Source organism: Bubalus kerabau, chromosome 13, assembly GCF_029407905.1.
Source record: "Bubalus kerabau isolate K-KA32 ecotype Philippines breed swamp buffalo chromosome 13, PCC_UOA_SB_1v2, whole genome shotgun sequence".
Classification (NCBI taxonomy): domain Eukaryota; kingdom Metazoa; phylum Chordata; class Mammalia; order Artiodactyla; family Bovidae; genus Bubalus; species Bubalus kerabau.
Window position 1 is genome coordinate 65,628,851 of NC_073636.1, and position 13,041 is coordinate 65,641,891.

The following is a 13,041-nucleotide window of genomic DNA, read 5'->3' on the forward strand; positions in this document are numbered from 1 at the left end:
TTTTTCTTTTGAAATAGTCCCATTTTATAAAACCTGTGTGTAGAATCTCTGAAGCTCAGTGGAATATAATTCAAAAACTTATATAACATGAAACATACCCCCCTCCCCTTTTTTAAGTAGATTTTTTTAAAAAATTTGGTTTTAAAAGTATGTTGAAGATTGTTAGTTTTTATCCTGTCTCTCTGGGCATGTGCTCAGTTCTGGGCATTGGAAGCCTGATTTGGTCCTCATATGTCCACAGAAATCATTAGTGGTTGAGTAATGAAGGCCTCTCCTGGCAAGGCTCTTCCGGCACATCAGTGTAGGAGATGCAGTTCTGATCCACCATGGTACTTTCTCCATTGACTTTTCTGTAAGTGGCAAGGATCATGGAGTATTTGGGGGATAGAGCTTAAAGTACCGTTTTTGTGCTATGAAACTAAGTTTGGAAAATTGAGGCCATACCAGCTTTTACATGGCTGAGTCCATTTTGTGCTTCCTAGGCTCCACTTACAGCTCAGCTTCCCCCCAGCTCAGTTCAGCACTGTGGCTTGCTTTCTGGCATTGTGGTGGTGATGAGCTCACTTAAGAACACCGTGGGTTTTGCTGTAGAATACTTGGTGTTCACTTGCTGCCAGCTGGCTTTGTGTTATAAAGGGACAGTTGCTGACTTTATCTGTCATCATGAGCAGTGTACCTTTTCTACTCAGTAATTTCAGCAAAAGGCATAAATTTAAAGGAAGCTAATAGGAACAAATGGGACTTCCCAGGTGGCTCAGTGATAAAGAATCTGCCTGCCAAGCAGAGGATATGGGTTCAATCACTGGGTTGGAAAGATGCCCTGGAGAAGGAAATGGCAACCCACTCCAGTATTCTTGTCTGGAAAATCCCATGGACAGGGAGCCTGGCGGGCTGCAGTCCACGGGGTAGCAAAGAGTCAGACACAACTTAGTGACTAAACAGCAACAGCAGCAGCAGGAACAAGTACAGTTTAAACCTTTAAAATGTATTCATCTAGTTTTAAATATATTCATTGTCTAGGAAAGTTCAAGTCATTTTTTTCCTTAAAATTTTAACTTACGTTGATAATTTGCACAGTCATGGAATACATTTAGAATTTGTTCTGTAGAAGATTACTTTAGAGAAAATGGTTTTCTTTGTTCATTATTTGGTATCAGTATTGCTCACGTATGTTATTATTTGATTTTATTTACCAGTGCTAATTTAAATCACTGGAAGGTTAAAATCCTATTTAATAATCATGAATGTTTGAGAAATCTGGGTACCACATAAAAAATGAACATCAAGAAACTCATTTAATATTTGAATTATTTTAATTGCTCTAGGGCAGGTTTGGCAAACTTTTTCTTAAAGGACCAGATAATAAATATTTTAGGCTTTGGTCACTTGGTTTCTGTCACAACTACACAGCTCTGCCCCAAGCAGCCAGAAGTAGTACCAAAAAATGAATGAGTATGGTTATGTTTGTATAATACTTAATTTACCAAAATAGGACTTAAGCTGAATTTGGCCTGTGGGCTATAGTCTGTTGACCTTTGCCCTAGAGCAACAAATATATAACATTAGGTGCCAAACCCCGGTGAAAATTGTATAGCATCTTTAATAAGAAGCCCATATAAAAAACTTGTTTGCTTTCCCTGGAGGCAGTCTTCGTCGTGTTCTTGTGCATCACTCCAGAAACATTCAGTGGCAAAAGAAGCAGTAATACATGTATTCTCTCCATATTTTCCCTTTCTTTTTGTGATAAAATATATATAATATAGGACATCCAAGGTGGCGCTAGTGATAAAGAACCTGCATACCTGTGCAGGATACCTGAGAGACGGGGGTTTGATCCCTGGGTTGGAAAGATCCCCTGGAGGAGGACATGGCAAGCCACTCCAGTATTCTTGCCTGGGGAATCCCATGGACAGAGGAGCCTGGCGAGCTATGGTCATTAGGGTCAAAAAGAGTTAGACATGACTGAAGCAATTTAGCATAGATGTGTACATAACATAAAGTTTTCTGTCTTTTTAAATTTTTTAATTGGAATATAATTGCTTTATAATATTAGTTTCTGTTGTACAGTGACGTGAATCAGCTATATGTATACATATATCCCCTCCCTCTTGAGCCTCCATCCCATCCACCCTCTTCCCACCCTTCTAGGTCATCACAGCACTGAGCTGAGCTCCTGTGCTGCATAGCCACTTGCCACTAGCTATCTGTTTTACACATGGTATTTTACACATGGTATGGCAATATATCTCTCAGTTCATCCCACCCTCTCCTCCCTGTGTCCACAGGTTGTTCTGTACATCTGCATCTGTGTTCCTGCCTTGCAAATAGGTTCATCAGTACCATTTTTCTAGATTCCATATGTATACATTCAGTTCAGTTCAGTTTAGTCACTCGGTCATCTCTGACTCTTTGCGACCCCATGGACTGCAGCATGCCAGGCCTCCCTGTCCATCACCAACTCCTAGAGTTTATCCAAACTCATGTCCATTGAGTTGGTGATGACATCCAACCATCTCATCCTCCATTGTCCCCTTCTCCTTCCACCTTCAATCTTTCCCAGCATCAGGGTCTTTTTAAATGAGTCAGCTCTTCGCATCAGGTGGCCAAAGTATTGGAGTTTCAGCTTCAACATCAGTCCTTCCAATGAACACCTAGGACTGATCTCCTTGAGGATGGACTGGTTGGATTTCCTTGTAGTCCAAGGGACTCTCAAAAGTCTTCTCCAACACCACATATATGATATTTGTTTTTCTCTTTCTGACTCTGTATCACAGACTCTTGGTTTATCCACATCGCTAAATTTACCAGACTAACCATTTTTAAATTTACGTGGCATTAAGTGAACTGGCATTGAGTACATCATTTACTTTGCTGTGCAATCATCTTTTTAAAAATTTAAACGCATGTTATTTTAATACATAGTATTTTCAATATCTTCTTTCATTTAATATATTTGAAGACCTTTCCATTTTCAGATCTCAAAAAGCTTCCCCAGTCTTTTTTATAGCTGAACAATGAACGAATCATCATTTATTTAACCTTTCCCTTATTGATTGACATTTAGATTGTTCCTAGTCTTAATAGCAGTATAATGAATGATTTTATGTAAGTATACCTGTGAGACTGAGGGTTTTTTTTTTTTGGACTTGTTTATCTCACAAGACCTCAAAAAATTGTCAGAAACTCACCTTTATTCCCCCTTGAGCCTACCTAACCAAATCTTCTACAAGACAAAAGACTCAGTTTGAGCAGAAACAAGAACACCAGAATAAGAGTGAAACTGAGGTTTAGAGTTTCTGGGCAAAACTTTGTGTGCCTTTGTTAATTTGAGAAATACTGTTACATATTATTTGTCATAACAACACTATAGAAACCCTCCCTGGTGTACCAGGGGCTTCCCTGGTAGCTCAGCTGGTAAAGAATCCCCCTGCAATGCAGGAGACCCCGGTTTGATTCCTGGGTCAAGAAGATCCGCTGGAGAAGGGATAGGCTACCCACTTCAGCATTCTTGGGTTTCCCTGGTGGCTCATCTGGTAAAGAATCCACCTGCAATGTGGGAGACCTGGGTTCGATCCCTGGGTTGGGAAGATGCCCTGGAAAAGTGAACAGTTGCCCAATCCAGTATTCTGGCCTGGAGCATTCCATGGACTGTGTAGTCCACAGGATTGCAAAGAGTTGGACACGACTGAGTGACTTTTCACTCACTGATGTACCAAGAACAGCCTTACCAGCGCCCTTGTCACTACAGAGTATTATCAAACTTTTTTTATCTTTGCTCTTCAGATAAAAACAATCTTCTAGTATAGCTATTTTGTAATTTTAATAAACTTAAAAAGAATTATGATTGTGATTTTTCTGTGCTTTCCATGAGCTACAAAGAAGAAAACAGGGATGACCCAGATTATTTTCACCCAGAAATAACCACTGTTATTTTTAAATACATACATACAAATGCATATATAAATGAAAATTATAATCTATAAACAGCTTTTCATGAGAATAACATTTCTATGATGAAAGCAGTAAATGTTTAAAAATTTCAGGGAATACATAAAGGTATGAAGAATTAGTTGATACATATAATCTCAAAATCTAAAAATACTAATGTATATGCTTATTATTAGGCTGATTTGACTTCACATTAATTTATATTAATACAATTTTCTGTTATTCTTCTAATGGTTAATTTTAACATCTTTTTACTTAAGATTTGTTTTTTTCCTTTGAGCTGTTGGTTCATGTTCTTTATCCATTTATTTGTTGGATGGTTGGTCATTTTCCTGCTGGTTTGTATAGGCTTTTTGTTGATATGTTTTTGTATCAGCTGTGAGAACGGTTACAAATATTTGTATCTGTTTGGTCATCTGTCTTTTGACTTGTCTTATAGATGCTTTGTTTTTATGAGGTCAAATATATCAAACTTCTTTAATGGCTTTTGAGATTTGAATAGGAGTTGATTCCTCATTGGAAGTTCATAAAAGTCTACAGAAAACTCAATAAATGAATTTCTCCTGGTTTCTTCTGGTAGTTTTGCAGTTTCATTTATTTTTTAAAAACTATGTAAATATTTGATTTGCCTGGAGTTTATCCTGATATAGGATGAGGGCTCTTGCTACCCAGTTGTTCCAACACCATGCCCCATATTACAGAGCTACCTTTATTTACTGTATTTCTGTATGTAGTTTGTTTCTTTTTCTGGATTCTGTCTTCTTTCTGCTCTCTATATTTGCTTGTACAATTCTATTTTAATTATTATACCTTTTTAATATGTTTAACATATCTGGTAGGGCTAGTACCCCCTTTTGTTTTTTTAATGAATTTCCTGGCTATTAGAATCAGCTTCTGTTCCAAAGCTATTAGTTTATTGTTTTATTGGCACTACATTATTTTTATATATTAATCCAAGGAAAACTATCATCCTTTTGATAATGACTCTTGCTGTTAAGAAATAAACTGCAGCTTATTCATTGACTTAAGTCTCTGTGTCCTTCAAATAATCAAAAATTTTCTTTATTTAGATCTTGCATGCTTTTATTCTTAGATTTATTTTTAGATAGTTTATCTTTTCTGTTACTGTTTCTGTTTGTTTCTAAATTTAAACTTTTTGGGAACGCCCTAGTGGGCCAGGAGTTAGGACTCCTACTCTCAGTGACTGAGGGTGGGGCCCTGGGTTCGGTCCTTGGTCTGGGACCACTATCTTGCAAGCCTCACAACGTAGGTGCTCCCCCCTAACCCCCGCCCCACAAATTTTGAAAAGCTTTTTAATTATTTTAATTTTTTGGCTGCACTGCATGGCATGTGGGGTCTTCCCTGACCAGGGATCAAACCTTGTGCCCTCTGCATTGGATGTGCAGAGTCTTAACCACTGGACTGCCAGATTAAGTCCCCAATTTAAACTTTTTTAAAATGAACAATGTATATTAGCCCGACCCACGTGAGAAAATTATTTTTAAAATTTCAGCTTAGCTGTATTTGATTCAATTTTGGTGTCTCCTAGTTCTTAAAACACGAAGTCATTGGTGAGAGAGACTTTCACTCTTAATTATTCGTCTGTTTTCTGCTACCAGCTGCCTTTGTTGTCTCACACCCTTTTCTTTCCCTCTAAGCTTTAGTTTCCTTTTTGGAAATGGAAGAATCTAGATTACATCTGAAGTCTCTCTTTCAGCTCTGCCCCTATTGATTCTGATATGATCAGCCCATAAAAGCCCTTTGATGCTGAGGCCTATCTGATTCCAGGTGGCTGTAGACTGTGAGCTTCAGCTTTTTTCCCTTGTGGCCAGGCCAGTGGTCCACTCTCAAACCATGTCAGAAGCTCACTATCCCCTTTCCAGACTGTCCAACGGTTTAGGACCTGGTCTGGAACTGCTGGAAGTATCCTGGTGTCTCCCTTGGCGTCCTTTTCCACTCCATTTCTCCCCCAGACCTGAGTTCTTGGGCTCCTCTCCTCAGGCCAGCCACCGCTCTCCCAGTGCTGCCCTCACCCTCTGCTCCTTTCTTTTTGCTCTCTGCCTCCTGCCCCTTCTCCCTTTCCTCCTTCCCCAGGGAAGGCAGTGGAGCCTAGGGGTTAAAACAGCGGTCCTTTTTGGCACCAGGGACAGGTTTTGTGGAAGACAGTTTTTCCCTGGACCTGGGGTGGGGAATGGTTTTATGATGATTCAAGTGCGTTACATTGACTGTGCACTTTACTTCTATCAGTATTACATCAGCCCCACCTCAGATGATCAGGCATTTGACTCCAGAGGTTGGGGACCCCTGGGTTAAAAGAACAGTCATGCAGTTAGCTGGGCTTGTGTTTGATCAACAGTGGATCCAACAGTGTTGATCCACTGTTGCCTCTTCTCAGCTGTGTGTGACCTTTGGTAAGGTTTAGAGAGAAGAAATGCAGAGTGCTAGCCCAGGAACAGAGGAGCCTGGTGGGCTGCCATTTGTGGGGTCGCACAGAGTCGGACACGACTGAAGTGATGTAGCAGCAGCAGCACATGATTGGGCTTCACTGCTGGCTCAGTGGTAAAGACTGTGCCTGTAATACAAGAGACCCAGGTTTGATCCTATGTTGGGAAGATCCCCTGGAGGAGGGCATGACAACCCACTCTAGAATTCTTGCCTGGAGAATTCCATAGACAGAGGAGCCTGGCAGGCTACAGTCCATAGGGTCGCACAGTCAGACATGACTGAAGCGACTTAGCACATGCATAGCACATGGTTACTTCAGGAGGCATCACAGTGAATTAGCCTGCCCTTTTGTGGTAGGAATAGGCTCTTTATACATAAAAGCTGTGTGCTGGGCTCCACTGTATGACACATGACCCATTGATTCCTCACTGACAGCCCCACATGGTCAGTAGGAATAGTATCCTGTTTTACAAATGGGGAAACTGAAGTCCAGGGTGGAGAAGTGACCTGATCTGCAAGGTCACACAGCTAATGAATGTCTGAGCCAGAATTCAAACTCAGGTTTTTGTCTTTCAAACCTTCCTCTGAGGGCTTAAACTATTTTTCCTCTGTCTTTATAAAGTGATCAGAAAAGTAAAAGCCTCTAGATGTGGGAGGGAAAGTAGTCATTTTTCTGAGATCAGATACTGTGTAATCTAAATGCTCTTTATCTGTGCCGTCCAGTACAGTAGCCTCTAACCTCATACGACTATTGAGCACTTAATATGTGGCTGGTGGGAAAAGGAACTGAATTTTTAACTTCGTTCGTTAATCTGAACGTTAAAAGCACAGGGTGGCTACTGTGTTGGCCAGCGCAGCTCTGCCAGTGGCTGCAGCTCGGCTCCCCGTGAGTCCGTGGGGAGCGCCCTCCCTCCCTCCCACCGCCCAGTGCCCCTCCCCCACAGGTGGGTCTTATTTTTGGATGGAGGATTCCTTCTGAGTTTAATTTTTTTATTGCTTCTTTAATTCTAACAGTGTGAAGAGTGCCAGTGCTGGCAGCATGGGGTCTGCATGGGATTACTGGAAGAAAATGTGCCTGAGAAATACACCTGTTATGTTTGCCGAGACCCTCCAGGTAGCGATTTCTGGAGTCAGGGATCTTAACAGTATGTAGCCTTTTCCTTAGCACAGCGGGCGGTGCAGCAGCCTGAAGGTCCGGGGTCTTGAGACTCATTTCTTCAGCGTTGGCTAGACTCGGCCTCCTCATTCTTGTTGCTAGCCACCTGGTGGCCAGCTGTCCTGAACTTGGCAGTAAGAAAGAGTGCGTGGAGAGGTTCACTTAGCAGAAGAGCTGGCCTTGAACTAGAATCTTTGTGTGTGTGTGTGTGTGTGTGGTTAAAAAATCATATAACATGAGCTCAACTCTGTTAACAAATTTGTAAGTGTCTGGTGCAGTGATTGTTATAAACTGTACGCACAGATCTCCATAACTTTCTCATCTGGTGCACTGACACTCCGTGTGAACTGTGGGATGCTGTACAGGCTTACACGTCGTCCCTGCGTGTGCTGGGCCACGCTCATCTTTTCTCTGTCATTCCAGTTTTAGCATATGTGCTGCCAGAGCGAACACCTTTTCCTTTTCTTGAGAGTTCATGAGGATGTGGGCCCTGACCTTGACTGCTCAGGGCTATTGGAGGGTTGGCAACCGGCCTCTGCTCCCTCTGGTGGCATCTGCCTTCCACTGCATCCTTGCCACCTGGAAGGGAGATGTGCCCTTGAGGGGGACAGGAAAGGTGTTTGCAGAGAGCCTGTCACCCAGAGGAGTGAGTTCTTTCCTTAGGATCAGTTTGTTTCATTGTTCCATGACCGCAGGGCTGGCCTGTGGCTCTCGAGTGCCCCTTTCCAAAAATCTCAGGAATGGATTATAAATCTGTGTGGTTCTTGTCTTGCTGTCAGTGGGATGGGGACATTGTCTCCATTCATCAGCTGTGAGGTCTCTCCCCTTGGGTCCAGTCCCATGATCCCCTTACAGCTAGACAATGCTTGAGAGCCTCTGCTTCTGTTACTCCTTTTAGTAACAATGAGATGGCACTGGTAGGAGCTCCTAGTCCTATATTTTTGCTTATGAGGAAGAAAGCGATGCCCGGGGATACAAAGGACTTTCCTAATCCCATGAAGCAAATTGGAATTAGAACTGACTTGGGGGACTAACTCTCTTGATTTTGCTGGTTATATAGGAAGGGCTACCACAGTTCGTTTTCCAGCAAGTAGGGCCCCCTGGGGCCTGATAAGGTCTATTGTGACACTGTGTCTTCTTGTGCTAGATTAGTCTATAGGCAGAGAGCAATCTGCCTCTATTTTTCCCTTTACCCCAAGGAAAGAACATGGCCAGAAGAGTAGTCCATGAGTCATAGACTATAACTGATGGGTAGGATCTCAGAGACCACTTAGTTTAGCCTTGACATTTAACAGGCAAGCATCAGGTCCAGAAGGGGCATGACTGGCATAAGATCACTCAGTTAGTGACAGAAGATGAGAACTGGTGTCTCTGACCTTTGTCTTGTCAAACCGGTAATGCTGCTCTGAATCCTGCTGCTCAGGCCACCTCTGACAGCCGCCTCTGAGGCTCCACCCATAGTCCCCAGGGCTCCTTTGGGGCATTGTTTAAAAAAATCTCTTCTGTCTACTTTGTCTCTCACTCTTTCTTCCACTTTTTCCTTTTAAGAAATAATATACACCATTTTCATCAATCCCTAGGCACTTTCTGGACTTTTATAACTAAATTGCCAAGACTGGGAGTAGATTCCTCGAATTGAGCACTCAGTGACTGTCACATTTACTGTCTGTGTTTGATTCTGCAGTGTCTTGGGCCAGAAATTTAACCTAACAGAGCTCTTCTTTAAACGTTACTTAACAGAGTGGAGGTGCATCCCCACCATGTGTCTTAGTAAAGCCAAAAGAGTCCAAGGACCTTGAAAAGGATTGATTATTTGAGGGTTTTTAATAGCTATTGAGAGGTGAATAGCAGTCTGATTGGAAGCTGTTCCCTAGGCTTTTGCAATAGGAGACACTGCCAAGTCATATGTGGTTGTGTTTTCAGTCCAAGGATCCCTGTAATGAACAGGACCACTGAGGCTGTTCAGTTCATCTGTCGTTGTTAACAGGTGGGAAACGGACATCCAGAGAAGGGAGCAGGGTGTTCGTTCAGTTAGGTGGTAGGTGACAGTTGGAGGGGGCTTGGGACGTCTTTCCAGGTGATAACTTCATTCAAAATGGCTTTTGCTAGACACTGGGGATATAACCGTGAACAAAACAGTTCCTATACTGGCTCTTAGTGGGGTTGGGGCCAGAAACAGATGTCAAAATAAGTCATATAAACAAAAACATATTAGCTAGGGATGAATGCTTTGATGGGGCAAAAGCCCCGGGATAGGAAATGACTGGGAGGCACCAAAAAGGCTGCCTTACTTTGGGAGGTAACAAAGGGCCTGTCTGAGGAGGCAGTGGGGAGCCAGTTCTGCAAAAGTCTTGGGGAATAGTGCTCCGGACATGTGGGGGTGGGGTGCTGGAGCAGAGATCCTAAAACCAGAAGGAGCTTGATGTGTTCCAGAAGGGTAAGGCAAGGAGGGGAGGGAGGAGCCAGGTCCTGCAGGCCTCATCAGACCAGAGTAAGGGCTTTGGGTTTTCTTTTGTTCACAGTAGGAAGTCATTGAAGATTTTAAGTGGGAGAGGGAATGAGAAATTCCCACTCTGCCTCTGGCCAATTGCAGAGATCAGGACATTAATAAACCTTTCTCACTACCTTATCCCCAGCACCTTGTAGAGAGCCCAGCGAATAGTAGGCACCAGGTAAATGTATACTGGATGAATGAATGAACATATGCACACAGCGGTAGTTTGTGTGATAACTGTGTGATGATGAAACGGTCTGGGTTTCCTTCAGACCAAGGATTAACCCTCTCATTGTCACTGCTGTAGGTCAGAGGCCTGGCTTCAAATACTGGTGTGACAAGGAGTGGTTGAGCAGGGGGCACATGCACGGCCTGGCATTTTTAGAAGAGAACTATTCCCACCAGAACGCCAAGAAGATCGTGGCCACCCACCAGCTTCTCGGCGACGTGCAGAGAGTGATCGAGGTTCTGCACGGCCTGCAGCTCAAGATGAGCATCTTGCAGTAAGTGTGGCGCCTGCCGCTCTGGGGCTGAGTCTGATTTGGCACGGGCAGAGGGCAGGGTAAGTGTGAGAAACCGGAAAGCCACAAAACCGGTGATGAGAAGACTGAGTTTGAGACCTGTATTAAAAATTCTCAATGACATGATAAACATTTTTTTTAATGTAACTCTATTGAGGTACAATTTACATACAATTAAGCTCACCCGTTTTAAATATTCATCTTTTAAAAATTTGTTTTTAATCAGAGGATAATTGCTTTGCAATGCTTGGTTGGTTTCTGCCACATAACTACGTTAATCAGCATAAGTATACATATGTCCTCTTCCTCTTGAACCTCCCTCCCACCCCCTCTCTCTAGGTCATCACAGAACATTTGTTCGTTGAGTTTTGACACGTGTATATACCGTTGCAAACACTACTAAATCAAGATACGCAGTGTGTGTTTATAGTTTAGTTGGTTTTTTGTTTTGTTGTATCATGCTGAGTTTTTTGTTTTTTAAAAAATTGTGGTAAGATATACATAATATAGGGGCTTTCCAGTGGTGAAGTGGTAAGTAATCTGCCTGCCAGTGCAGGAGATCCAAGAGAAGTGGGTTCAGTCTCTAGGTTGGGAACATCCCCTGGAGAAAGAAATGGAAACCCACCTCAGTATTTTTGCCTGCAAAATTCCATGGACAAAGAAGCCTGATGGGCTATATATAGTCCATGGGGTTGCAAAGAATTGGGCACAACTGAGCACACACACACATACATAATATGAAGTTTGCCATCTTAACCATTTTTAATTGTACAGTTCAGCAGTGTTAAGTACATTCACTCTGTTGCAGCCAGTCTCCAGAATTCTTTGTGTCACACAAAGCAGACTCTGTACCCAATAAACAACGCTCTCCACTTCCCCTCCCCCAGCTCCTGACAATCACCCCTCTACTTTATGTCTTTATGAATTTGACTCTCTGGGAACCTCATATAAATGGGATTCAACAGTATTTGTCCTTTTGTGACTGGCTTATTTCATTTAGCATAACAGCCTTAAGGCTTGTCTACATCAGAATTTCCTTCCTTTTTAAGGCTAAATAATATTCCATTATTTGTAATACCATATTTTGTTTATCCATTCATCCTAAAAATTCTTTTCTCTTTTTTTCTGGCCTTGCTGTGCAGCTGTGGGATCTCTATTCCTGGTGACCAGGGATTGAACCTGGGCCCCAACAGTGAAAGCCCAGAATTCTAACCATTAGGCTACTGGGGAACTCCCATCCTAAACATTCTTGATTGGTAAACAAAGTAAAATTGAAAGCTGCTGGAATAGACATTGTTGGTAGGCCTGCTCTCTAGCATAATGGTTGCTCAGTAAATACGTCTTTTGATAGTTTGCTCAGATGAAGAAGTTTTATGCCCTTTGGAGCTGGACTTCTGGTTTTTAATGGCTAGAATTTGGAGTGAAATTGAGTGTGAATTTCCTTCTGTGGTTAGAGTCTACGTGTCAGATGACCCAAGTTCACGTAAGCTCTGAGAAAGAAATGTAACTCATATTGGGGTCTATTGGCTTTTATAATCTGCTCCCACTTTACCAAATAGGGCAGTTGGGCCCTGAGTGGGACAGCCCCTCTCCTTGGTTTCCAGGGCTACAATTCAGGTCCCAGGTCCCGTCAGGTCCTTGTCCTTATCTCTAACTGCCTCTTCTCAGTGGGTCTGTGAATTTTCCTTTGGTGGTAGCACAGGGTATGGCAGGGATATACTCCTTAAGTTCTCCCATGAGCCTGCCTATAGAGCACCATTTTAATGAAGTCATCAACAGTGCAAACTCCAGTACCACACGTGCGTTTGAGCCCATGGGCCAGTCCCCAACAAGGTTTCCTTGGTGCTCATTAGTCCTGGAGCCCTCCTGTGTTAGGTGAAGTAGAATGTCAGAGCCTGGAGATGACAGAATGCGGGTCTGCCTTCTCCTGCATTCTGGTGCACGGAGACTTGGCTTCCAGCACTAGCGTGGCAAGAAGTGGTTGAGCAGAGCACATTCGGCAAGGGTCTGTGTTGATTTGGGTAAAAGCCAAGCTGCTATAAGAAAGACCAAAAAAATAAAGGCTAAAACAAAATGGAATTTTCTTTCTCACATAAAGCAGAGGTAGGCAGGAGCCCAGGCCAGGTAGGTGGCCTTTTGCCGTGATTCTAGCTGTGGACTTGGGGACTTGGGTTCCTTCTGTCTTATTACTCTGACATCCCATTGGGTTTAATCTCACCTGTCTCATCCAAGCAGTCTCACCTGTACCTCAGTTCTGCTCTAACTCCCTGGAGGGGGAACAGGTGGTTTCATGGACACACCTAAATGCAAGAAGCCAGCTAAGTGGCTGTCTTTCCTGCGCTAAGTGGCTGTCTTTCCTGCGCAGACCCAGGAGTGAGGGTGGAGGTGGGTAAGAGAAGGAAAGGATAGTTACTGGGGGAAGTTAGCCATTACTGTGACAGCCCCTGTTTAGGATGTTATAGACTGGGTGTTCCCTT

At 43.0% G+C, this 13,041-nt stretch overlaps 1 protein-coding gene across 15 annotated transcripts in view; it reads left to right on the plus strand.

Moving 5' to 3' along the window:
* The window catches only part of PHF20 (PHD finger protein 20), a 129,542-nt gene that overhangs the window by 103,758 nt on the left and 12,743 nt on the right, over positions 1-13,041 (plus strand). For all 15 annotated transcript variants that reach the window (XM_055544918.1, XM_055544919.1, XM_055544914.1 and 12 more), the window contains 2 exons: positions 7,408-7,507; positions 10,351-10,546. In XM_055544918.1, the coding sequence (XP_055400893.1) occupies positions 7,408-7,507; positions 10,351-10,546 (296 nt within the window). The remainder of the gene's footprint in view (positions 1-7,407; positions 7,508-10,350; positions 10,547-13,041) is intronic.